The 27,147-nt window shown below is 40.5% G+C and overlaps 1 protein-coding gene across 3 annotated transcripts; it reads left to right on the top strand.

The window, feature by feature from the left end:
- Positions 1 to 1,785: 1,785 nt before the first annotated feature.
- On the top strand, positions 1,786 to 8,589 carry LOC133907301 (carbon catabolite repressor protein 4 homolog 1-like). Of its 3 annotated transcripts, none has more exons than XM_062349310.1 (12): positions 1,786 to 2,115; positions 4,546 to 5,305; positions 5,963 to 6,049; positions 6,133 to 6,216; positions 6,288 to 6,374; positions 6,467 to 6,553; positions 6,848 to 6,901; positions 6,977 to 7,068; positions 7,160 to 7,274; positions 7,354 to 7,504; positions 7,650 to 7,805; positions 8,346 to 8,589. In XM_062349310.1, the coding sequence occupies exons 1-11, from the start codon at positions 1,958 to 1,960 to the stop codon at positions 7,793 to 7,795; spliced, it is 1,821 nt and encodes a 606-aa protein (XP_062205294.1). In that variant the 5' UTR covers positions 1,786 to 1,957; the 3' UTR covers positions 7,796 to 7,805; positions 8,346 to 8,589. The 3 variants fall into 3 exon arrangements, with proteins under 3 accessions (XP_062205294.1, XP_062205295.1, XP_062205296.1); XM_062349311.1 differs by lacking the exon at positions 8,346 to 8,589 and adding an exon at positions 8,209 to 8,337; XM_062349312.1 differs by having other exon boundaries at positions 1,979 to 2,115; positions 4,511 to 5,305.
- Positions 8,590 to 27,147: the final 18,558 nt, after the last annotated feature.

Here is a 27,147-nt window from a genome sequence, read left to right as displayed (position 1 = left end):
AGTAAAATAAGTCTCATATCTGTAGCGGGTAATGAGAGGAGGAGATTATAGGACGATGTTAGATAGCAAAAGTGGATAAATTATTTAAATTTTAAGGTTTTTTTATTAGATGAGAGGAGGATAGAGAAAGAGATGACGCGAGAAATAACTTATATTTTATACAGTAGAGATTTCTTTATGAAATCTATGTATGGCGCTGGTATTTCGTTTGTGTTCAAACAAGCACATGAAAAGGAAGATTGACCAATAACAAACTAGAGTGCAAATAATACAGCTACCTTAACAAAATTTTATCATAGAAGCTGGTTGAACCCGCCAAATTTTGGAAAGACAGCTTTTGACATTCTTGGCATCATAAATTCAGAACAAACTGTCATATTTTCCTCTCAGTTCTTTTTTTGCGAGAATATTTCCTCTTAGTTTTTCGCTCATTTTGATGTTGGCACTAGGACCGTAACAATTCCTTTTAGTTAGATTCCGATTTTTTTTTTTTTAAGTATGTGACTCGTGCCTTGAAATATATGGCACTTAGATACTATATAATGCAAGAAGGGTTCTTAATACGAAGGTTTCAAACCGATGGATTTCAATTCAAAGGACGAGTAAAATCACAATTGTAAATAACTAGCTGGGTTTTTTTTTTCCTTACAAGCTGGCTTGGATGATCCAATCCCAGGCTCCTGCCTGGGATATTAGGTCGGCCCTTAGACATGTACCATTCCATGTATTCTATGTTTTATCTTATTTTTTCCCACCATTTATGTATGAATTTAGCTTAAATACCACCCTGTCACAAATAAGTAATGTTCTTGGGCGGTCCGAAGTCAATCAATCCAAACCTTGATAATTAATTACCTTTTGTATATTGAGTTTGAACATTCAAAAACGAAATGAGCATACTTGCCTAAAAAACTAATATCATAAATTATCACAATTATCATTGTTCGAAAAAATTACAGTTATGCTACATTTCATACATATATTACAATAGAAATTTAGGCAATATCTAAAACTATAGGTTTGCCCCCATTCTAAATTTGTCCAAAGAAGACACTATTACTTAGTATTTCAGTTCATCCCATTCGATTGCCCACACCTGGATAACTCGGGGATGCTAATTCGCGTGTGCCCGCGCGTGAACGAACTAGCAACGTGCTCCGATAGCAAACGACAAAGCGTGCGGATCAGACAGGCCCACAGGCTAAGAAAAAAGTTCAACTCAAAACTTATTCAGAAAACTTGTAATAAAAAATCTGTTCACAAAACTTGTAACAAAAATTTATCCACAAAATTTATAACAAAAATTTATTCACAAGTTTATAAAAAAACTTATCTACAAAATCTATAATGCAAACTTAGAACACGTAGAGCATTGGTGGGCCGTCACACGCGCTCCTTCAGGCTCATCCGGGCATGCGAGCAGAAACAGCGGACCCTGTTCGTTCCGGGTGCCGTGTACCATTTCCCAAATCTACAAATACCCAGGGGCACGACCACCCGCAGCGGCACCCAAAATTCCAACGAGAACCCCACGAATCCGAAACTCCCAGCTCGACGCGAGCAGACAAACAGACAGAAAGAGAGAGAAACAGATAGTGAGAGGAGAGAGGGAGAGAGGAGGAAGATCAAAACCCAAACCCTAGCAACCATTTCCAGGCCCCCGCCCTGCGTCCCCAGAACGTTCCAGAACCTTCCACAGGCGAGGCCCTACTCCCCGCCCGGATCTCCCATTCGCCCCTGCCCGTGCGGCGGGATCCTGACGCGGTTTCCCGGGTTTTGCGCAGGAGCAGGCGTGCGGGTGTTGGATCGGGGGAGGCAACGCTGGCGGCGCGCGGCGGCGGCAGGTGATGGCGGATCCGCCTGGCGGTGGGGGATCTAGGGCTTGCGTCTGCAGGAGAAGGGAGGCCGAGGCGGCGTTGGGGCTGGGGACAAGAGAGCAGGGGAGGAGGGAGGGAGGATGCTGAGCGTGGTGCGGGTGCACCTGCCGTCGGAGATCCCGATCGTGGGCTGCGAGATCACGCCGTATGTGCTGCTGCGGCGGCCGGACGGCGGAGTCTCCACCGACGACGTGCCCGATACCGCGCCCGCAGATGGCCAGTTCATGCGGTACAGATGGTGAGCAGCTGCTGATTGTAAATTTGTAATCTTTGGTTGGTAGGACATGACATTGTGGCATTTTAGAATGCGCAGGTTTTGTTTGTGTGCCTGTGGTAGTGAATTTCAACCAACTTTAGGGCTTTCTAGCAGTTATCTAGAAGCTTGAGAACTTGCTGAACTCATGAGAGTGCACATTTTTTCAACCAATTCGTGCATATATGAAATACGACTGCGCAATCAAAGTTCTCGATCGAACAAAAGCCTCCTTTATTTTGGAAAGGAGTGGAACTCTAAAGAATGTAAAATGACAGTGCTCGCCATTTCCACTTGTCACATAGACAGATTTTAGGTTTGGAAACATAATTTGGTACAGGACTAAAAAATGTATAAATTTGAACCTGTTTGTGAATCATACCATCACTCATCAAGTTGCTCAGACAGGGACAGGGATGGAGACAGCTAGAGCTAGCAGGCGGATAATTCGATGAACAAGTCAACTGGCCATCTGATTTAAGACCTATTTGAATTTTGGAAGCACAAAATATGTGGCTGGAACTATAGACAGTTAGATAGGAGGCATCATAGGAGTTCTATTATGGGCTATTTGCCCTGTAAAATATCCTCATGCCAGAATGGGGGCATTCACTAAATATTTTGGAACTGAATTGAGGCCATCTAACTAACCTTTCCGGATCCACTAGGGGTAGCAATTTGTTCCCCTTGTCAGATGAGTTGGTGCAAGAATTAGGTCATTCATTTCCACTAGGCAGCCACGAGCTTATGGGTCACATGATTTTAGGTTTGGGATATCCCTTGAACTAAACAGTTAGTTAACTTCACTAGGAGAACTTTTAGGGGGCAATACTGATTGAAAACTTTATTATTGTTTTGTCTCCGAAGCTTGAAAAGAAAGAATATTTCTTTGTTACTATAAATTAGAGTGGATACCATATTTTAGTTTATTTGCAGTTCAATTGAAAGTTATTCTGCCAATTTGAAACAGACCTCCCCTTCTTTTTTTACTACCTGTGTCTTGCTACCTTGTTTGACCTATCACTGCCCCCATCATCCCACCCCATGAAAATTCCATGATCTCTCTATGCTGCCTTGTCTGAACCATTATTTTTTTATGCAAAACTGTTCTAACATATGTTTTAGCACTCTGACAGGGTTAATGTACTGTAGATGAATTTGAAAAACCGTTTCATTATTCAGGATTGATCATGTTTGTGCATGAATGCTTTGTACTTTTGTTTATTTCATTATTTACATTATTTTGAATGCCAAGTAGGCCAAATTGTACAAGTTAGAAGCATAGGTTTAGATTTCAGATCTTAGAGGTTAAGTGTGGAGCTTGGTCCTGCAGCAATCTTATAGTTTCATTGATTTTGTTCGCTTGACTCAATTTTTTTATTGGTCAATTTTCATTCTAGGGCCTTTCATTCAACTACTTATTTGGATCTCATGCATGACTAATTGTTTGTACCCCCTCTGTTTCACTAAATTTGTCCAAGTTCACTATGTGTATAGACCACTGAAGCACTTTCTCTTAGAAAAACTAATGAGAAATAGTGACAGAACTTTTATTAAATGATATACCACAATCATTTAACCTCTTTCACATCATTAAAGTAGGGATAGAGAGTGAAACTATGCAATAACTAGAATTTTGTTTTCCTTAATGGGCAAACATTATCCCTTTATTTAATGACATGCTACAATCATTTAACCTCTTTCACAGCATTGAAGTAGGGGTAGGGAGTAAAAATATTGCAATAACTACATTCTTGATTTCCTCAGTGGACAATCGTTTAGCAATAACGCTTCCCAACTAAATTGGCAAATATTGCAAAAAAGTGAAGGGAGTACCCTTTTGATGATACTGGTACCATCGAGGTTAAAATGTGCAATGAATACTAAGAATCGACAATTATGGATGCTATGCTGAAATGATTTTTCCCTGACTACATAAATTCCCGACTACAATTTTATTGGTATGTAAGTCCTTACGGATGATCAACAAGGGACTGCAATACTCCTGTGATTTATTTCCAAACTGTAGAAATTATGCTTATTATGTATTCTAACCTAATAAAAAAGGCAATAACAAAATTAGCTGATTCTGGGACCGAAACCAAACTAAAAGAAAGTCAGCATTCATGTACAAGCACACTTGTGATTTGACATGTCACTGGCATCAAGCCAACTTATTTCCTCTTGCCATGTTTGCAAGATTTTGATAACAAAACTTTACATACTCAAATTGTCCGAATAAACTGCTTTGCGAGATGCTGATAGCAAGTTTGAATGAGCTGACACGTGCCAAAAAAAAAAAAAATCAGCTCTTCAGATTGTTGTTCTTGATTTTGCTATTTTGAGGCATGTTTTTCTAAGCTTTCCATGTGTCCAATAGGTTGTGGTTATATTGATTTTACTTCTTACTTGAAGGTATCGCATACAAAGCGATCGGAAAGTCCCTATCTGCAGTGTACATCCAATGGAACAAGCAACAATTCAGTGCCTAGGTTGTGTCAAGTCAAAAATACCTGTTGCTAAGAGCTACCATTGTTCAGCTAAATGCTTCTCTGATGCTTGGCAGCACCACAAGGTTTTGCATGAGCGAGCTAGTAGTTCTTTGAATGAAAATGGAGCTGAAGAAGAGGAGCTATTTGGCAGATTTGGCAGTGGTGGTTCTGGGGTTCTAAGTACTTCTGGGTCTGGTTCAATGTCAAATTTTGGACAGAGCCCTGGTGTTAATAATGGGCCTGTGCCTTTGTATCCCTCGGGCACTGATAAGAACTCTGGTGAAACTTGGTTTGAAGTGGGGCACTCGCGGACGTATACACCGACTACTGATGATATTGGGCATGCACTAAAATTCGAGTGTGTAGCTGTGGACGCAGAAAAAAAGGCTCAAGTGGGAACTCCAACTTCAATTATGACATCACGTGTAATCCCAGCACCAACTCCTACTCCACGTCGCCTTATCCAAGTGAATGGAGATGTTATCGGTCACTTGGATTTGGACAGCCAGACTTCGGCCTTGGGGACATTCACTGTGCTGTCCTACAATATTCTTGCTGATGCATCCGCTACAGGTGAGGCATATAGCTACTGCCCAACATGGGCACTTTCATGGACTTACAGAAGACAAAATTTGTTGCGCGAAATTATTGGTTATCATGCCGATATCATCTGTCTTCAGGAGGTATCATATTCTAACCTACCTCTCCAATTCAATTTTTTTGCAATGTGGTTTCTTCTTTTCTTTGTTATGACATATGTGAGATAATAAACTAAGCAAGTCTAGCATGATACAAGTTTTGTGATCCAATGGGTGTAAGAATGGTAACTAACAGTATACAATATTTTAGATATTTCTGCAAAGTTGCTTGAGCCATCTTTGGGTGCTCACTTATTCTACTTGTTTTGAGTTCTGTTAGATTACGATGTTTTGTCAGCTGTTTCAGCTGACAGAGTCTAGCATGATACGATTTTGTGTTCCAATGGGCGTAAGAATGGTAGCTAACAGTCTACACTTTTTTAGATATTTCTGCTGAGTTGCTAGAGCTATCTTTGAGCCTTCACTTATTCTGATTGTTTTGAGTTCTCTTAGATTATGATGTTTTGCCAAATGTTTCAGCTGCCATGATATTTTGTGTTTGTACATTTCCGAAAGGTTTCTGAAGCTGCTGGCAGTTGTGTTAAGTATTTTTTGCATGATCGGTCTCTTATTTTTGAACTAAATTGATGTAGTAAAGAAAAGGCAAGCTAAAACCTAAAGCATAAATGGTGGAATCTTTTGATAACTAAATCCATTAAGTGTGTACGCTCATCAAATTAAGCTAAATTCTTCTGTTTTTAGGTACAATTAAACCACTTCGAAGATTTTTTTGCACCTGAGCTTGACAAGCATGGATATCAGGCGCTTTACAAGAAAAGAACAATAGAGGTATCTTTGAGTTGCTTATATTTTGTCAATTTGGTTCAGTACCTTTTGCTGTCGCATTTTATTCTGCTCTGTTGTTGTTACAGGTGTATTCTGGAAATCCTCTGGCCATTGATGGCTGTGCTACTTTTTTCCGTAAAGATAAATTTTCACATGTTAAAAAATATGAGGTACGACCACCACTGGGTTCATATTTATATGCTGATTTGCATCTATCAAATTCCTGCACTTGCTTGTGTAGGTTGAGTTCAATAAGGCTGCACAGTCTTTAACAGATGCAATTATTCCTGCTGCTCAGAAAAGAGTAGCTTTAAGTCGATTGATCAAGGTAAGGGGAAAAAAAAGAAAAAATGTATTACATGCCACGTCACTAATTCTGTTTCTGAATTTTGATTATAACCTTTTCCATATCCTCTGAAGGATAACATTGCATTAATTGCGGTTTTAGAAGCCAAATTCGGTAACCATGGAACCGAAAATCCTGGTAAAAGACAGCTCCTTTGTGTGGTACGTGAATTACTCTTCTTTTGGTGTGTAAAAAGTAGTTGTGCTCCTTCCAATCTGTCAGATGACCAACTTTTAGGAAGAACTATACCTGTGTTTTACCATTTTACCATTTTGCTCTAGATCTCAAAACCTGCTTTGCTTTAGACTTTATGTTATATGTTGCTCTGTTTTCATTGTATTATGTCTTTCCTTGACTCTTCATGTTGCTTATATAATTCTCCAGATCAATCCAGACTTGATGAATTTTGTTGTTATGGGGGTTGGGTCTCACTGTTTTTACAATGATTTATGCAGGCAAATACACACATAAATGTCCACCAAGACCTAAAAGATGTGAAGTTATGGGAGGTCTGTATCATCACATTCTGTGCACTTACAGTCCATCTCAAAGATTCAGGTCGACAGTAATTATAAGTTTTGCAGGTTCATACCCTCCTAAAAGGACTGGAAAAGATAGCTGTTAGTGCAGACATTCCTATGTTGGTCTGTGGAGACTTTAATTCAACCCCTGGGAGGTGCGTGTGAATATTCCATCAAGAGCAATATTTACCAGGTTTTATATTTTCTTGAACTATGAATTTCTAAGTACTCAATTGTACCTTTCAGTACTCCACACGGGCTTCTTGCAGTGGGCAAAGTTGATCAGTTACATCCAGATCTTGCCATAGACCCCCTTGGAATTTTACGCCCTCTGAGCAAGTTGAACCACCAGCTTCCTCTGGTACACTTAATCTGTCATGGCTTTGTTATCCTTTGTTTGCCCCGGTCAAGCTCTTACCAAAGGTGTTGCTTGTTCACAGGTCAGTGCATATTCTTCATTTGCAAGAATGGTAGGTGTTGGCTATGATTTGGATCACCAGCGGAGAAGGATGGACCCAACAACAAATGAACCACTTTTCACAAATTGCACAAGAGATTTTACTGGAACTGTCGATTACATATTTTACACAGGTTGGTGCATGGTGTGCCTCGCTCACTGCATATGTAGTCCTATTATTCTATGATTGCAGCTTTGATATCTCGATTGTTCTGGAATAAGATTAAGCAGCTATTGCGATTTGACTGTTTTATGGTCATGTTTGCTCCCTTCTTTCAGCGGATTTGTTGACAGTAGAGTCATTATTGGAACTTCTGGATGAGGAAAGCTTAAGAAAAGACACAGCTCTTCCTTCACCTGAATGGTCATCAGATCACATAGCGCTCTTAGCCGAGTTCCGGTGCAAGCCTAGAATCAGACGGTGATACATGTTAGGTATGTAACAAGGAAATCAGTGCCGTCTTACTGCATCTTATTAGAACTGCATGTTGGCTTTGTTCACACGAACATGGAGCTTAGCAGGAAGATTCTTTTACCTGCAGTGTGTTTTATTTTTCTATTGCTCCCATTGTGGGTGATAAGTAGTCAAGTGCACAAAAACCTTCACATCTCTGCGTTTTATAATTTTATATTACTGATGCTTGCGATACTGTTTCTCTGCACCATTATATTTTTTGAATCACAAGACTTCACTTACGTTGTAGATTCATCATTGTTGGTTTCTTTCTGTTGGATCTTGCTGCAAAATAATAAACAAATAAATAAAAACATTGCGAACCATGCCAACTTTCTGCTACGTGCTTTGGGAAATACTTCAGATACAACACTCTCTGTGCAGCTCCTTTACAACCATGTGTTTAAGCCAATTGATTCATATATGAGCCACCACCATCCAAGTGATTTCAGCCCTTCGGCCTGGGAATATTACAACAACCTTTTATTCCTGCAAGTGGTCAAAGCTCTCTCTCTCTCCAGGTCTTGTACAAAAGGTTAACATCAGCATCATCGGTGGTGGAACACTCGGACACTCTTCCACGGCGGAACTTGAAGCGCGGCGGGTCCTCGTGGAACGAAGCAAAAGGTTGCCTCAGGAAAGGGGAGAGGAGGCCTGTAACTTGGTTTACCATCTCACATTTCAACTCATGATATTTAATCAGCCCCTGTGTACTACTACCTTCTATAGAAGAAAAAAAATTCCTTCAGAGAGAAATATTGGACAGATTTGAAGCCCTTTTTTTCATTCCCTTTGGTGGCCTCGGATTTAATCTCACCGGAGTCTGTTTTCCCTTTGCTGTGGCCTCTGGACTCACAATTCTTGCTCCGTGCAAACTGAGATTGTTCCTCAGCTCGTCTGAGCTTTCGTGCAAATGGATTGCAAAAAATTTCCAGGTGGTGGTGTGCTGCTGGTACCTCTAGAACTACGGAGGGAGGGTCCACGCGGTTGTTGGCCTGTGCCGCCTTGTCACTGAGTTGGCGGGAACATGTAGCCCGTGCATGGACGTGCGTACAGGTCGGTTCCTTGGTTTCTTCGACCTACCATCCGGCACCCGAACACGTTGCCGATTTAAACAAAGTTTGCATGGCTGCTGGTGATTTATGGAGAATTAGCTAAGTGGTTTTACAACAAAAATATAAATATTAAATAAAATAATATTAAGTATAAATATGATATGGAGACGTAGATGTGTTATGAGAGTGTTGTTAAATAAATATGTCGGGAATGATGTCATAATTTTAGATGGGGTAAAAAGAAGATTAGTTGTTAATTTTTTTAATTTTTATTAGTAAAACTAATTTTATATATGTAGCTCGTAATGAAAAGGTTGAAAGACGACAGTAGCTAGCAAAATTAGATAAATTATTTGAATTTTAGATACTTTTATTAGATGAGATGAGATTAAGTAGAAAATGTGAGGTGAGAATTGACTCGTATTTTATACAGTAGATAAGAGATATATACTCCGTATTTATGGGATCTTGGAGGGTGCTTGGTAGATGTTGCCATGTTGGACGAAGGACTTTCGTTACGGTCAACCTTGTGGTTCTGTGTTGAGCTGAACGGCAGGCCGTTTGTTACGACCTGGACCATGAAATGCGTCTGGAGAAGCTTCTGTTCCGGGCCCATGTGCAGCGAGACAGAGACGTGAAGGCAGGCCAAAAGTCAAAGCCAGGGCACGTCAGAAAATTTTCCCTTATTTGACCGCTTACGCGGAGCAATGTCACGAGATCTCTTTGCAGGGATTTTGAAACAGTAATACAAATTCCTACAAGGTCGAGAACAAAACATCTTACGTTTTAAACGAGACTTTAGTTCGCCGGGGTTGATAGATCCGAAACAATTGTCACGAGATCTCTTTGCAGGGATTTTGAAACAGTAATACAAATTCCTACAAGGTCGAGAACAAAACATCTTACGTTTTAAACGAGACTTTAGTTCGCCGGGGTTGATAGATCCGAAACAATTGTCTTGGAATTTTATGGTCCTTCTAATCTTTTCATTTTGTCATTGTTACACTAGGCCGATCCTTTTGTCGATCGTTGGAACATCTTTTGTCACTCAAAATGTGTCAATCAGTCACCCTAATATTTTTATAGATTCGGTGTGTATGTCATGGTAGCTTTTATTGATTTTAGTAACTTTTCCTGCTACAAGTCCTAAAAATATGATCTTGACTAATCGTGGTATTTTTTTAAGAGTACAAGGTCCTCATCCACTTAAAACACGTTTAGAGATATATAACCTCATATAGCGCAAGCATATATTTTAACTACTGAACGCGCCATATATACATATATTAATCCTTTTTAAAAATTAATGTCAAGAAAAATACAAACACCTATACTAAATTTAAGACTCGAATTCTGTTAAGTAGGTTCCACCGTAACAACCCTAAGTAAGTCAGCTACGCCCAATTCACAACTAATCGTGGTATCCAAATCTAACAAAAGGAAAAATATTTCCTAAAATCGCCACAGTACCAAGCAGGCCTAAAAGGCACTATGTCTGCAAAGTTGGTCTAGAAACCGAATTGAAAGGTCTCTTAATCAGATTGGTTAGCGCTACAATGTAATAATAAAGTATAAAAGTACCTGCAAGAAAGTAAGTTCTAGCATTCAGACATTTAGGTAAGTGATAAATGCTTTAGTAATTAATGATAAATATATTATTATGACTAACAAATGTGTTTTGAAGGTATTAAAATTTAGTTCACAATGATGAGTTAATATTCTTGGTCGCTAAGTTGATTCTATAGATGATTAAAGTATATAAGCATCAAGATTAAGGATCTTCTATTTTTAAATGTTACAAGGAGATGAAGAACATTTGGAGTAGTATATGTCTTTTTTCTTAGTTTTTTGACCATATTATAAAGAGGAGTTAAAAGTAATAGCTTGATCAAATTGAGTGTAGACTTGTTTAGATACACACTTATAAAATTCTAACACTAGAAAGCTTATGGATGAGGTGTCGAGAAATTAGAACTTGAGAATAGTTGAATTGGACGAGTTCAGAAGAAAATGCATACACCGTATAATCCAGTGATCAGGAGGTTATACACACTGGAGCATTTTTGGTTCTGTGTAGAGATGAAAACTTCACCGGATGGGCGGTGTTGAACCAATATGCACACCAGAGTGTTTTGCAGGAGAAGTGTAAATTCTTCAAGAGGATGGAATTGAATACACTGGATGGTCCGCTATTGAAGCAATATGCACACCAGAGTGTTTTACAGAACTTGTGCATTTTCTCAGAAGATGAAGTTGAATACACCGGATGGATTGTGATATGCACACCAGAGTATTTTCCAAAGTTTGTGTCTCGGTACAGTGAGGAGTTGAATACTACATTGGAGTAAATTTTAGTAGTAACTACTAGTGCCAGTTGGCTCTGCCAGCTTTTGGGGAAAAGTGCACATCAGATGGTCTGGTGTGTATGAGATGGGTTAACAGAAATATAGATGGTTGGACAATAGTTAGATTTGGACTTCTAGCCTATAAATACCACTTCATTTTGTCTCACTAAGTAATCTTACAAACCCAGAAGAGCCTATACACTGTGTGTGTCATCAAGAAGCAAGAGAGTGTACTAGAGTGATTTGTAAAGTTCTTAATTAAAGATTAAGGATATAATTAGTTATGACGAACGATGGCGTTCTAAGAGAAGGTGAATTAGGACACTTAAAAACTATCTTAATTTCTATCTAAATGTACTCTAGGTTTATCTAATGTATCTACTCTACTGCTCAAGAGAATTGCAACATACTCTAGCAAGGTAAATTGTAAGTATATAAATGCGAAAATATAAATAAGGTAGAGAGATAAACTCGGCATAAGGAGTTTTTATCCTAAGGTATCGGTGGCACACAAGCTACCCATAGTCCATATTCGAGCTCTACAAAGGATATGCTCTCGGTCGCCAAGACTCTTTCGGTCACGGCTCTTGAGCTACCAAGTTACTAAGATAAGACCTCAAGCACGATGAATCACCAAGCCACCAAAGCGAGGTCTCACCACTAGCCTCTCTTCTGGTCACTTGTACGTCGTCTTCACTTCGGAGCTTTAGTTACAAAGACAAGGGTCTCCGCGTCCCTGCATAATCTTCTTGCCACCGCTTCACACCAAGTTAGAGGGTCAATAAGTTACCGGCAAGTCACCAAGACTCCAAAGCACCAACGTAACTCTCGGTACACAGTTGGATCACTCTTTAATCCACCCTCTAGGTTGCAATACCTAGCAAACTTCTCTCTAGGTCTAATAGCACTAATCACTCTTCTAATGGTGTGCTAATTACCTTGGATGAACACTTTTAGCACTTTGATGGCTTGGATGTCTTCTCAAGTGTGTATGAGGTTCTCTGGACTCTAACACCTTCAAATGACCGAGTGGGTGGGTATTTATAGCCTCAAACTCGCCAACTAGACATTGCTCTAATGGCTTAACTTTACTGTGAACACTGAATGATCCGGTGACAACAGTAGTACAAGCACTGGACCATTTGGTGTGTATGTCAGTGGATACTAGCTATTGGAACTCCACTCAGATTCATTCTGAACACCAGATTATCCGGTGTATCATTCACTTCCATCACCGGACTATCCAGTGTGTTGTCTTGCGCCAAGCCAAGCCAATTCTTCTCTTATACAATTAATCCGGTGTGTAATACCTCTGATCATCGGACCTTCTGGTGTATTGACCTTTATCTGCTTTGACATCTTCCTGGAAAACACTCTGGTGTGTTGACTTCTTCATCACTGGACCATCCGGTGTGTTGAAATATTTCTTTCCCTCATTTGCACAGCTTCTGTTAAATGCTTTGGTGTACTTACTCTTCTAACACTGGATCATCGAGTGTACCTAACTTCAGTTTCCTTCAAAAATCAACTCTTCTATTAATTACTTCGGTGTGTATAAAGTTCTGAGCATCAGACCATCCGGCGAATATAACATACCCGGAAGGAATACTCCAGTGTATACAAAGTCCTGAGCACTGGAGCATCCGGTATAGTCATTTTGTATACACTGGAGTATTCAAAGTCGGGACTTATACAATTCAATCTAAACTTTGTCCCGACTTTGATGGTTTCTTCATGTATTGCATCCATAAGATCTACTAACATATATTCTTGACAAACATGTTAGTCTCAATGACTATATTGTCATTATTCACCAAAATCAAAATTATAACCTGATAAGGTCATTTTCACTATAATCTCCCAATTTTTGGTGATTGATGACAACATAACCAAAGCAAGAGGCAAATGATATCAATTAAAAAAATACATGATATCAAAAGTTCACAAGACCATACCTCTTTGCTTGGATGCATGGTAAGAATAAATTAATATACCGATTGTAAGGACAACCATGTTCTTACTAACATCATATCTCCTTTTTGCTACAATTTTCCTCAACATTATGTCCCCCTTTTTATTGTGGAAAACCATGTAGATAGTTCTTCCTTTTTCTCCATTGCCACTATCTCCCTTGATCCACCCTTGTAAGAGTTTCTTCACCTTTGTCAACTCGAGATGCTTCTCCCTTTGTCAACAATCTACCCGAGATGATTCTTGCATCTTGCTTGCTTCTCTTGTAACTTACTTTAATCTCAAAATTCTCCTCCTTTATCAATAATCACAAAAGACTACAAGCACATATTAAACTCAAGGGAAAATATTAGAGTATTTAAGAGAGAGCTTCATAAAACATGATCCATGATACTACCTATGAAGAATTATAAGAAATTAATACCAATTGAAAAGATATATCAATTGTAATAAAAGGAGGCATTGATATCAATTGAAAAAGACAAACAATGATCATAATTCATGAATCTCACATGATATAATCTAAACTCTTCCTACATGTGTGTATACATATAATGAGATCCACATGTGAATACCACTTATAGAAAAGTAGCAATACATACACAACTAGATAATAAGTAGAGGTAGAAAGTTTAAACCATATCATGCATGGATATAGCTTAAACGGTCTTCTTGAATTGACAATGATATCAATTGAAGCATTTAAGCATGCTTACCTCTGGGGACTTATTGATCACTCTATGAGACTACAAAAGATATTACTTGAAACACATGTTAGTCTCAAAATCACAATCTATAGGATATACTCCTCCTAAATATGTGCATATAAGTATTTAATAATTATGAGAGATATGCAATTATTATTGATAACAATAGGGAGGGTACCTTATAGATTGATTCATGTCACATAAAAGATACCAATTCTAAAACTAATGCCATGTCAAAAAATTACAACTAATAAATTATGTAGGTTACTCATAAGAAAGAGAGAAACTCAAACAATTTACCATATGAAAAACCTACACTAGCCATTGCAACAAATTGAATTGAGAGCATGCAATCCTAGACAAGAAAAGTGAATTCATCAATTTAGAGGATTTAACATTTAGTACCTTTGCATTGTTTACCTTTAGATGAGAATTTGGGTATATGATCATCATGATCTTCATCAATGTGTCCAATCTTGTATACTTGGCTTTTTTGTTTGAACCTTCACTTCATTTTGTGAGCCAAGTCTCTAAATCTCCAGGTCGACTTATGAGCTTCAAGTCTTCTTTGGAACCCAAACTGATTGGGGCCCCTTCATGTTGATGATGACTTACTTGGGCACCCAAATAGGTTGGTTACATCCCTGATCATTTCTCCGAACCATGTGTGTAACTACTTTATTATTGTTGTTCTTCTTGATCTTGTAGTGATTGCTCTTGGTCTTAGTTTTGTAGTTGGGCTTGGTGTGGATGTTGGATGTCTTTTTGGAGAGGTCTATCATCTTCTTCTTCTCCTTGGTCTCCTTCTTGACTTTCTTACATTGGAAGGACTTTTGGCCATCTTGATAGCACTTGGCCTTTTTGCATCTGTATCTTTTTGTCCATCTCTTTAATTTTCCGTATTTACTTTGAGCATTTATATTCTTGCAAGCTTTCAATTTCACAATTTACTTTTTGTTCTAGCTCTCTTGTTTACTTGATTTCATCTAGCTTGATCGTATAGTTGCATTTGTATTCATCTACACTAAGGTTGCTACTTGTTCTAGACTTTAGTAAAAGTATTTTAATTAGAGCCCAATTTGCCCCCTCCCCCTCATGGGCTATTCAATCATTTTAATTGGTATCATAGCCTCTTTCTCATGATAGCTTTAACATCCTAGAGTAATGGCCCCTGAGAATGGCGGTAGTGTGATAAAGTTTGAGGGAAAGAACTTCGTCTATTGGAAAGTTCACATGCCAAGCTATCTTGAAGCTATTTCCTCCGAAGTTTGGCTAGCCATCTCTATTGAGTTTAATCAACCTTTTACCGAAAAACAAGAGGAGGAAGTGTCATCAAGATCAAGGACCTCAGTCGTGAGGATATGCTCTTGATGAAAGTCTGGGACCTGAAATCAAAAAGTTGAATCATGTTGAGCAAGCAACAATTAGTGCTAATTTCTTACTTAATGGAATCCTTACCTCTGGTCGAGGGTTTGCGAGGGAGTAGGGATGTACAAAGCATTCTTGTGCTTCTTCAGAGAAGTGTTTGCCCAATCGAGCAGCAATATCTGGAGAAGACGGAGCTATAAAAAGAAAAAAAAAGTCACTCGAAAGAGTTTGACTGCGATAACAGAAGCAGCAAACTGCTATATAAATCTTACCTCCAGCCACGTCCTTGGAGCTATCTTTGTCTCCAGAATACTTGTAGGCAAAGTGATCTCATGCTTTCGAAGGACTCAACCTCCGACTAATGAAGTCTTTGGCCACGTGCCACCCGGTTATGCCACTTTGTCTGAGTTCACCAATTTTCGTGACGTAGTAGGTAGTGTGGTTGGATTTACGGTGCTTCTTCTACTAGGATGAATTTTGTAGGGGAAAGAGGCCTTTATATACTAAGGGAGAGTGGATTGGGTCGGGGTTGGAGATATAAAACCAGTGTATTTTCCAATCCTTTTGCTAGGAGGAGATTAAAGTGATTGGGATATAGGAGTTTTTCAATCTAGGTTGCAGTTGGAAGCCACAACCTCCGACACATTTGTTCTCATTGTTCCTCTTCAGATGGTAGAGATACTAGAATAAATTCATACTCGACTTGACACCAAGAAAAGCTTCACACAGATGGACAAAAACACTCAACATAGTGATTGAGTTCGGATTCAGATGGTGGAGCTCAATTTGGTAGAAATTGAGTACGGAAAGGAGGAACTTAGAAGGGGGAACATTGAAACTGCAGCGAAAGAAGGACTCAAAAACCATAATCTCGTAGTCGAATAAGCAGGATGGGAACTCCTCAGCAGATGCAAGCCTCCACTCAACCAGATCGTGATGATGCACTATTCCCTCAGCTTCAAGCTCTTTTAGTCTTGATTCTTGCATCGACAAGATCGCCCAAGCATCAGTTAGGCACCTCATCTCGTCTAGCTGCTCGTGCAAGGCACCGACGGTCTTCGCGTCAAACTGCTTCTCTAGCGAGGAAGGAGCGGAGATCTTCACGAGGGAACCGGAATCCATAGATGTCAGTTTTCCAGCAATAACATGTGTTTGAGCGAAGAAAGATGGAAGCTTGTATGAGAAGGCTGGCGGAGAGAGCGATGAAGAATTGTTACATTCCAGGTTTGTGCGGTTAAATAGCCCAAAGCTTATCATCTTTTTGATAATCACTCCCGTCTCTATGGTGCCTTGATCGGTGTGCGTGAAAGGCAGGATGATGGCGTTGGGCGAATCTCTACACACACCCGTCTACGGACATTAAATGCTTTTATACCCCAACGGTTCAAATTTCAAAGGTATTTTAACTCTAGTCAGATTCAGGTGTCAACTAGTCGAGAATTAGTCCTTTATTGAGTCTTGAGTGTGGTTAAAAGTAGGACGCTCGACCCAATGGCTTTTCCACTCGATACTCAAAACAAGATCCATTTTTGCTCGATTCTTTCGACTGCAAGCCTAATCCACCTTACTCGACCAGGCTTAGACTTGGCAGTACTCGAGTGGGCACTTGTGGAAACCTTTCCTCCTGAGCAAAGTTAAGGGGCTACTGCCAAATATCTAACTATACGCATAAGGATTACACCATATACGGACAGAGTACACTGCACGCATACTTAACAACTCTGGAAATTGTGAAACCAAATCTGTGGCACCTAATACACCCAAAAATCTAGAAGGTGTATACTAGAAAGGTCTCGATTGGTTACCCAACTCGAGTACGACTAGTGTCTCTTCTGGATGTATCTACTTTGTCTTGGCAGACAAGATGAAGAACTCCCTATCGATTACGGCTAGATAGGAGATGGTATATTAGCCCTATATAAAGCGAGGACCTAGACCCCCGGAGGGAGAAGACGACCACAACTCAAGGTATACACATCTCGACGCGAGCATCAAGATCATAGGATATACTCGACGACTTCATCTCTAGGTTAGTTTATATCTGATCTACTCCTTGTAATATGTCTAGCTCTATTACTTGTACTCAAGAGAAAACATATACATCAACATCCATATAGCACGTAGGGTGCTACTCCAATAGGAGGCATGAACCTATCTGCATTGTGTCTCTCGTGTCTTGCTTGGTCCCTGATCAACGAAGGTAACCCTGTTATTTACAGACATATCGTCGAAAATGAATCTTCAACACTATGCTACTATCATCAAGAAGCAAAAATGCTAAAATCAAGTCTTTTGAAAATGTTAATGGTAAGCTTAGCTCTAGTCATGATGAGTAATTTGCTCAATATAACAATATACTTAAAAAATATGATGAAGTAGTTACATCTAACAAGTCTCTTAAAGAGAGTAACAAAAAGCTAAAGCTTGAGCATGTAGACTTGAAATACAAATATCAAGAATTTGAGCCAGCTTATGATGCCATTGATCCTAGCATTAATGAATCGTCTACTATTGATATTGTTAAGGTCAATACATCTACTTCTTGTAATGATCTTCTTAATATACCTTGCTCCTATTCATGTGATACTATATCTTTTTCTAAGACTAACTATGCAAAAGAGAAAGAGTTTAAAGATGAGATTACAAGTCTCAATTTATGTGTGGCCCATTGACTAAGGGACAGTACAAGCACAAGAAAATCCTCATGAGTAATACAATGTACTACACCAAGAGAAGTCTTGGGTGCTTCCACAATCCGATGCAGAAGATCACCAAGTCATCGGAAATTAAGAGTTGCTTAATTAAGAAACATGGTTCATATTGCCAATATTGTGAAGTTACCGGCTATCACACAAGGAAGTATTCATTTCCTACTCACCCCTCCCTACATTACCTTCAGTTACAAGTCTACTTTCAATGACAATAATTTCTTATTGCATAAGCTTAAGAGTGGTAAAATTATGACTAAATTCATTGGAACTTAAGGTACAACTTTGGATGCCTAAAGCTCTTGTATCTCATGTCAAGGGTACAAAAATGTCGAGGGTTTTTTCTGGATAATATGTCCGTATGTCCGTAAGAATAACGGGGTTGTCTTCGTGATTCAGGAATTGAATAGGAGATAAGGCACACGCGATGTATACAGGTTCAGGCCTCCAATTGAAGTAATACCCTATATCCTGTGTGGTCGATGATGTATATGTATTAACTTGAGTACAAGCAATGTGTCTAGATCTATTACAAGAAATAGATGAGATTTAAACTAGACTAATGAGGAAGTCACCGAGTATCCTCTATGGCCCTAATGCTTGCGTCGAGTTGCATATGAGTTGTGTTCCTCAGGAAAGATAGCCTCCCTTCGGGGGTTAGGATCCCCGCCTTATGTATGGGTCTTGTACTGTCTCATATCTCGACGTAGTCGACAGGGAGTCCTTCATCTTTTCCATCGAGAAAGATCAGATAAATTCGGCTGGGATGCTAGTTGTTCTCGAGTTGGATAACCAATCAAGATCTTTCTAGTATGCGCCTACTAGATTTCTAAGAGTATCAGGTACCGCAGATTCAGTTCAATAATATCCTGAGTTGTTAAGCATGCACATGACATACCTTATCCGTATATGGTATACTCTTTATGCATATATACCCTATAGTTAGATATTCGACAAAAACTTGTTTGGGTACCTACAAAGCCGGTGACAAACATTGGATGCTTCATAGTAGATGCACACAATATATGACCGGCAATGTAAATATGTTTACCTTACTAAAAGATGGAGTAGGCTATTATGATAAAGTCATTTTTTTGGTGATAATTCTAAAGTAAATGTGGTAGATTTGGATAAGGTGGTAATCTCTAATGATCTTTCTATCTCTAATGCGCTTTTAGTAGAGTCTCTTAGTATTAATTTGCTTTCCGTAGCTCAACTATATGATTTAGCTTTCATATGCTTATTTAGTAATATTTATGTTGTCATATCTAGCAAGAAACATAATGATCTAATCATTAAAGACTTTAGATATGGAAATACTTAAACAAAAATAGAAAGACCTCAAAGCATACTAGCAAAACACAATGAAGCTCACATCTTCCACAGGCAATTGACCGGGACTCCACCAGCCTAACAATCTTCATCTTCATTGATATAGTAGTCTGATTCTCTTTCCTTGTCTGAGTAGCGTTTGATGTATATTTAGATGGAAATAGCAAGTGTGAATACATATCGTACTCCGCAAGTGTGGGAAATAAATGACATGCAAGCTTAAATAAAGAAACATGTTATAACATGCTAAATTTGCATAAACGCCAACTGTGCTAACATAGAATTATAAAAGCATCCTATTTAACTATGTGATTCATCATTAGACTTCCATCTCCTAGAAACATCTTCATATGTTTTCAAACTACCTGAAAACCACATCGAGCTCCTAAACCAACCGACTTGATACCTATCACAGGTAATAACCCACCCACCAACCAAACCGATCCAAACCCATCCAACTAATCATGTGAGTATCCAAAGTCTCTCATGACCGTGAGCACTATTGATATATGAAAGGATCGAATGGCCCAAGAGGGGGGGGGGTGAATTGGGCGCTAATTAAAACTTCTACCGCTTAAACAAATAAAACCTTCGCCTAGATAAAAGAGAATGCGATTACGTGATTTAAACTAGGACAAGGCAACTAAATAAGCAAAATAACCAAGAGAGAGAATTTTAAAGAAGGACTCGCAATAGCAAAGATACTCAAAGTAAAATGCGGGAAAGTAAATAGTTGGGGAAGAGAACACCGATTTTTTCCCGAGATTTCGAGAAGTTGACACTTCCCCCTAGTCCTCGTTGGAGCATCCACCAAGGATGTAGCTCCCCCTTGAGTCACCAAGGCTCAAGTGTTTCCTCTTGAATACCCCTTCTCCATCTCCGAATTGGCGGGTATCAAACCAAGTACATCATCTTTTCTAGGTGTTGCCAACCACCAAGAGTAACAAGCCTCAAGCTTCACTTGACAAAGACCAAGCCTAGACAACAGCTAGATGCACACTTGTTACTCTTCAAGCACTCAAAGAAGTCCTTAATCTTCAACTAAGAACTTAGAATTGACACAAGTGCACTCTCTCTTGCTTCTAAATGACACACCAAGTGTATGAGCTGCTACAGGGTCGCAAGAGATGCTGAGAGGTCTAAATGGGTGGGTATTTATAGGCTAAGGATCGAAAATTAGCCGTTGCCTAACAACCCAGAACTTTTTCTTAACGCTGGAAGGTCCGGTGTGAATAACATGCTTCACATCGGAATATCGGGTGCTAATACTTCTGACAAAATAGCCGTTAACTGTTCCATTAGCTGTTAAACCTCCGGTGATTAATCCGGACTTACGGCGGATCATCCGGCGCATTGAAATGGGCCAGATGATAGTTTGCAACCTCTCTGTGTAAATTCATCTGGTGATCACGTTTTGCTTCGCCGGACTATCCGGTGTGTGGAATTAGTTCTGGACTTCACTGCTTTCTATTTCTCCGGTGATCTCACCTCTCGAACACCGGACTATCCAGCGTGGTCTTCAATAATTTTTCAAGTCAGAACTCTTAGGAATTTGCTCCGGTGAACTCACTCTGATACAGAGGATCATCCGGTGAATTGAAGTTTCGCTGAATTTATCTATTTCAAAACCATTTTGAGTTCTAACTTCTAGATTCTGAACAAAAAGCTTTTTGAGATTGACCTAGCAATATAAAGTCACAAGTGTGCATCGACTATGTCTAGACTCACCTAGGTCAAGCTACAACTCTTAACCCCTCTTTATAGTACGGTCAAAAGACTAAATAGAAATAGAACCTATACTACTCTAAGTGTCCTTCATCTCCTTGTGACACTTAAATCTAGAAGATCCTTATCCTTCAAGTTCCGGTCCTTTGATCGTCTATATAAGCTTTTTAACGGGCAAGAGTATCAAGGCATCATTGTCAAATAAATTTTCTTTATCCTTTACACTGCTCAAAAGCTCAAATGTTAGTCACAATGATATGGTTGTCATTAATCACTGAAACTCTTACCTCTTTCTTAGGGGCCTAGATGCTACAATATATCAGATTTTACACTCTGTAGAGGTTGTCCAGCTTTCCCCACGAGTTATGATTTCCATGTTAACGTGTTTGCAAGACACTTAGCACACGTCTATGGTGTGTCACCCAGAAAATCACTATAAGGTCGTTACAAAGCATCCTCCCAACAAGAATAATCCCGCTAAGATTTCACCGCTGTTAAAGTGGCATCATACGACCCAGAAGCCCCCTCTTGCGCCTTGTAGCTCCAGAAAGTTTCATTCTTCCCTTCCACTACACCACCATTGGCTCATTCTATGTTGATGATTCGCTAATTAATAGGTCAGGCCTATCTATACCAAGCATCATGGTTGATACGATACTTCTTGGGTTGTCGCTCCACGAACCAGTCCTTACTTAAATCACTTGAGCAAATACAAACCAACAACATAACTATAACCACCATCACCAACACCTCTTTGCTCAAGGCCTAAGGTTCCATGTTGCTATACAATTACCAGAATTTTCCAACTTATAGTTGCATAGTTAATTAGTCATATTTAACCAACAACCCATCCATACCCTTGTGCAAAGCTAAGCATAAGCTACCCATCATAACCACTACTGACAACTAGGTAATAATGAATATATGGACCAGGGTGCTATAAGTAAATGTGATTCAAAATTAACAGTATGCATGTTTGAAATAAAGAACGCATTTGAAAAACTAGGTTCAGAATGTTAAGGACACTTGCCTCTTCTAACTTGCTACTCAGACTCTTCAAATACTTCATCCTGGAGATTCTCGAACTGCTCCTCATTTGCTCTTGAAACACACCAAAAAATACACAATAAAACTAGCTAAGAATAATACACCAAATAATAGTTAACATCTATGAAAAAGGTACTAAAAGAGAATAAACGCTACTACGAACACGCAAACGCGAAAATCATCTAAATCAGAGCTAAAACGAGAAAGTTATGCTAAAAATAAGTTTAAGGTTGAATCTGAAAAAGAAAATGACCTATTTTGAATAAAAACTAAGAGGACATGGCCTTATTATAAATATAATAAAGGTTAGAGTCTAAGATGTAAAAAGATATGGGCTTTTAGGTAAATACAGAAAAGTTCAAAGGCTTATTTGCAAAAATGACAATTTTCCCGAATTAAAAATAAATCTGATTGACTGGGTAAATGGGCTTGCTAACGTGGCTTGACACGTCGACGCTTCGGCTGAGGTGGCTGCTGACGGGGCAGGCTGAGGTGGCAGTTGTGCTGACTGGGTTTAGACATGACATGTGGCGAATTTCCATTGGCCAATGAAGGGGTATGTTATAGATCTAATCTCAAACATCGGTTTTAGATCCAACGGCGGAGGAGGGTTCCAGCTTGACGCCTGCGGCGCTAGGGCATGAGAGCAAGGGTAGAGAGTAGCGAACGAATTACGGAACCGAGCTAGGGTTCCTCAGGCTCCTTTGTATAGGGGAAGGTGGCGTGGGCAAGAGGTTTGGGCTTCAATGGCGGCGGCTTGTCGGATAGGGTTGAGCTCACGATTTAAACACCTAGGGTTTGGGATTGATCCTGATTCAGTGTGGAGGTGGTTGGGGAGATCTCAACAAACTTCTAGATTCTGAACAAAAAGCTTTTTGAGATTGACCTAGCAATATAAAGTCACAAGTGTGTATCGACTATATCTAGACTCACCTAGGTCAAGTTACAACTCTTAACCCCTCTTTATAGTACGGTCAAAAGACTAAATAGAAATAGAACCTATACTACTCTAAGTGTCCTTCATCTCTTTGTGACACTTAGATCTAGAAGATCCTTATCCTTCAAGTTCCGGTCCTTTGATTGTCCATATAAGCTTTTTAACGGGCAAGAGTATCAAGGCATCATTGTCAAATAAATTTTCTTTATCCTTTACACTGCTCAAAAGCTCAAATATTAGTCACAATGATATGGTTGTCATTAATCACCGAAACTCTTGCCTCTTTCTTAGGAGCCTAGATGCTACAATCTCCCCCTTTTTGGTGATTGATGACAACATATATTATAAGAAAGGATGTGAGATTGAAGAGCAATCTACCAAACTATGCAATCATCGGCATATATCAATTTGAGCAAGAAAAAGTGATAGAAAAAAAAAGGAATTACGCGCACAAGAAGGTAATGTAATGACAAGCGAAGCACATCCATATAGAAAACCAAATGGCCTGTCATTACATCAAAAAATCAAAAGATCCAACAATCCAAACTTAAAACTACCCAAAGATCTAAGCTCTCTCCCCCTGAATCAAAAACCTACAGCTACCTGCAGCTACTCTCTCTCTACCCACTCCCCCTATCACTAGACTCCCCCCCTTTGGCAACGAAGCACCAAAAAGAGGAAACTAGGACACAACTAAGCATCTGGAGCGGGAGGAGACTGAGGATCTGCTGTAGAAGAGGGGGCCACGACAAACTGGGAGCCATCATTGGAGCTAGACGGACTGTACCCCGCAGCTGCTGTCGCCTCATCAAGCTGACGCTGCACTGACTGAAGAGTAGCATCGGGCGCATCAGGTGCAGGCTCAGAAATTGGTGGAGGCACGACTGGCTGCTGCTGCTGCTCAGGGACTGTCGGCTTCGGAGTATCCTCAAAGCGTAGAGGACCAGTGGGCAAAGGTGAAGTCAGGGATGGTAACACTGGCCTCTGAGATGTCCCGACAGGCTTTGAGAGAATTCCGGAAGCCAAAAAAGCAGATAGTGGAAAACTGGACTCCGGAGTGCTGAGCAAACTGGTGGTGCCGGCAGGGAGAGGGCTAGGATCTGATGCTGGAAGCTGCTGTCCAGGCTGCTGAAGGAGGTATGAGAAGATCCGAGTGTTAGTCTCCCTGTCGGCCAACAGAGCTTGCTGCTGCTGCTGAAGTGCTGCAAGCATGGCCTGCTGCTGCTGCTGGAAAGACTGAATAATCAAAGTCTGCTGCTCCTGCTGGTGAATGATATCAGCCTGATACTTCAGCTGCCTCTCCTCCTGAGCTGCCTGCTGCTGAATGATCATCTGCTGCTGCTGTACCAACATCTGCTGCTGCTGCTGCATCTGCTGCAGGAACTGAGAGAACTCCAAAGATGATGCAGCAGGAGGTGGCACTGGGGGAGTCGGCTCAGGTGCTGAGGGAACTGAGGCTGAATGCTGTATACCCTGAGCAGACCCGCTTGCCTCGTGATCATGACATCGAGGTAGAGGTGGCAAAAACTCGTGATCCGCAGAGTCGGAGTCACTGTCAGAGGCTATGTCTAAGAAAGCCTGTGGTAGATCAGCCTCGGCCTCTGCAAGGGCCTCATCCTCAGAAGCTGCTCTCTCTCTCTGTCCTCAGGGGGGATCTGCTCCTGGGCTTGAGCCATCGCTCGCTGACCACGACGTCTATCTATAGGAGGAGCTGGAGCATATACTTTGAAGGATCGAGAGGACTCATATGTCTCAAAGAACTCTGGTGGTCTGGTGGTCTGAGCAAGCAGGAAGGAGATGATATGCACATATGGCTGCTGTCTGACCATCGTCATCCCATCGGTGATCACATCCTCAATCTCACACAGAATGAAATTCACAATGTCGAAGGGCTGGTGAGTGAAGATAGATAGGATAAGCCACTGCTGAAGGCTAGTGATCGACTCGGCGTTCCCAATCCTCGGTAGCAGACTGTGCTTCAGTGCATTATGAATGACTCGCACCTCAGGGATCAGCAAATCTGGCAGTCTCCGAGATCCTGGAGGGAACGGTAGCCTGAACAAGGGGCGGATCTGATCATCAGTCGGGAAAATCCCTCCAGTCAGACCACGAAGAGGAGCACTGGCACCTGGATAAACGATCTCATGCAGGCTCCTGTCAGACTCCTGCAGTCTCAAGGCCTCTAGAATGTCTGCCCTGTATAATCTCTGAAAGTCTCCCTGGAACATAAACTGCACAAACGATCGATCCTCTGCAATCCAGGCTGTGGCATAGAATACTCTCACCCAGTCCTCCACATAGTGATCTACATTTGTCAGCAGGTCAGTGAGTCCTAGAATAGAATCAAAGTGACGCCTCACATCTGCTCCCCCTGCAGCTATCCTCATATACCTCCAGTTGAGCGTCTTGTGAACGCTCAAACTAACCTTTAGCTTCTGATATGAGACATAGAAGCTCTCCTGCAAGAGGGTGTGGAACCTCGGATCTGTTCCCTCTTCTCTCTCCTCAGGGAACCACTCATCAATGGGCACAAATCGCAGCTTCTTAACCTTTGGTGACTTGTAAGAGGTCAAGTCACGCAACCGCCTCTCGGCCTGTGGATGTGGCTCTACTGACTGACTGCTGCTGCTCCTCCTCAGGCTCTGGCTCCTGACGAGCCCTCTTCCGGCTGTTTGACTGGTCGGAAGGTGTCGAGCTCGCTCCTCTAGCAGAGCGAGAGCGAGTCGACCGGCGCACAGGGGTGGTAGAATCTCTGATCTGAATCCCCTGACCCTGCTGCTACCTGTTATAGGCATCTACGACTACAGTAGCTATCTCTCACTCCTTCTCAGATGGAGTTCTCTTGGCCTTCTTAACCATCTTGCCCTTGCCTTTGTCAGTGCGCTCTCGACCCATCTGAAGAGATGAAAGATAATACCGAGATGAGAGAACGCATAGAGTGTATGAGATTTTGGCAATAAAAGAATCCTAAACAGACCCTAAGCATGTAAAAGATGAAAAAGATGATTATGCTAGGATTTGGATTGCGATATAAGATAATGGATCAATTTGCAGAGTATTTGAGACAAGGTTGAACAATTTGATGAAAAATTAAGAAGCTAAGGGAACATTGGATGATTTTTGACGAATTGATTAATTGAAACTCAAGAATGATGAACATATACTTAATTTTTGATAATTGAAAGTCAATTATTATAATTTTCAAGAATTTAACTCGAATTTGCATGAATTTGAATGGATTTTGTTTGAGTTTGCATAATTTTGACCAATTGAAGCATAAATCGATGAATGAGTTGAAGATTGAGCTAATGAAGCAAGTGTTACTAAATATTTGATGGAATTTGAAATTTGCTTGAATTTTACCAAATTTGCTTGAATTTGCATGAATATGCATGAATTTGATCTATTGAAGCACAAATCGATGAATGTATATGTATTAGCTGTCAATGAGTTGAAGATTAAACTAGTGAAACAAGTTTTGCTGAAGATTTGATGGAATTTGAATGAAATTGGATTGAATTTGACTAAATTTGCTTGAATTTTGCATGAATTTATCCAAATTCTTCATAGATTGATGAATGTGTATGTAGTGGATGGTAATGAGTTGAAAATTGAGCTAATCAAGCCGAATTTGCTAAAGATTTGATGAAGATTTGAAGAAATTTGCATGAAATTCGTTGAATTTGATCTAGGGTTTGATATTTTTGAAATTTGGATGGAGGGTTGGGCTTACCACTCCTTAATGATTGTGGAGACGACGGTGAGAGGAGAATCCGTCGGAGAAGATGGCCGGCGGCAACGGTTCTTCGGCGGCGCGGAAGAAAACGGCGGTGGCGGCACTTGGGAGGAAAAATCGTCGGCGCAGAGGAGGAAGCTCGCCGGCGCGGAGAAGGGAAGTCGCCGGCGTGGAGAGACCGTGGAGTTTGGCGGTGTTGCTTGGCGCGGCGGTCGGCAACGGAGGACGCGCGGCGGTCGGCAACGGAGGACGGGCGGCGGGTTCGGCGCGGCGACAGGAAGAGAATAGAAAGAGCGGCGACAGGCGACGGACGGATTGCTTATATGACCGGCGGGACCCGCTCAAATTTATGAACACCGGAAGGTCCGCTGAAATAAGATTTTAACGCCGGA

The sequence above is a fragment of the Phragmites australis genome, chromosome 24 (assembly GCF_958298935.1).
Source record: "Phragmites australis chromosome 24, lpPhrAust1.1, whole genome shotgun sequence".
Classification (NCBI taxonomy): Eukaryota; Viridiplantae; Streptophyta; class Magnoliopsida; order Poales; family Poaceae; genus Phragmites; species Phragmites australis.
The sequence above is the reverse complement of the archived record's forward strand: the minus strand, read 5'-3'. Positions and strand labels throughout refer to the sequence as shown.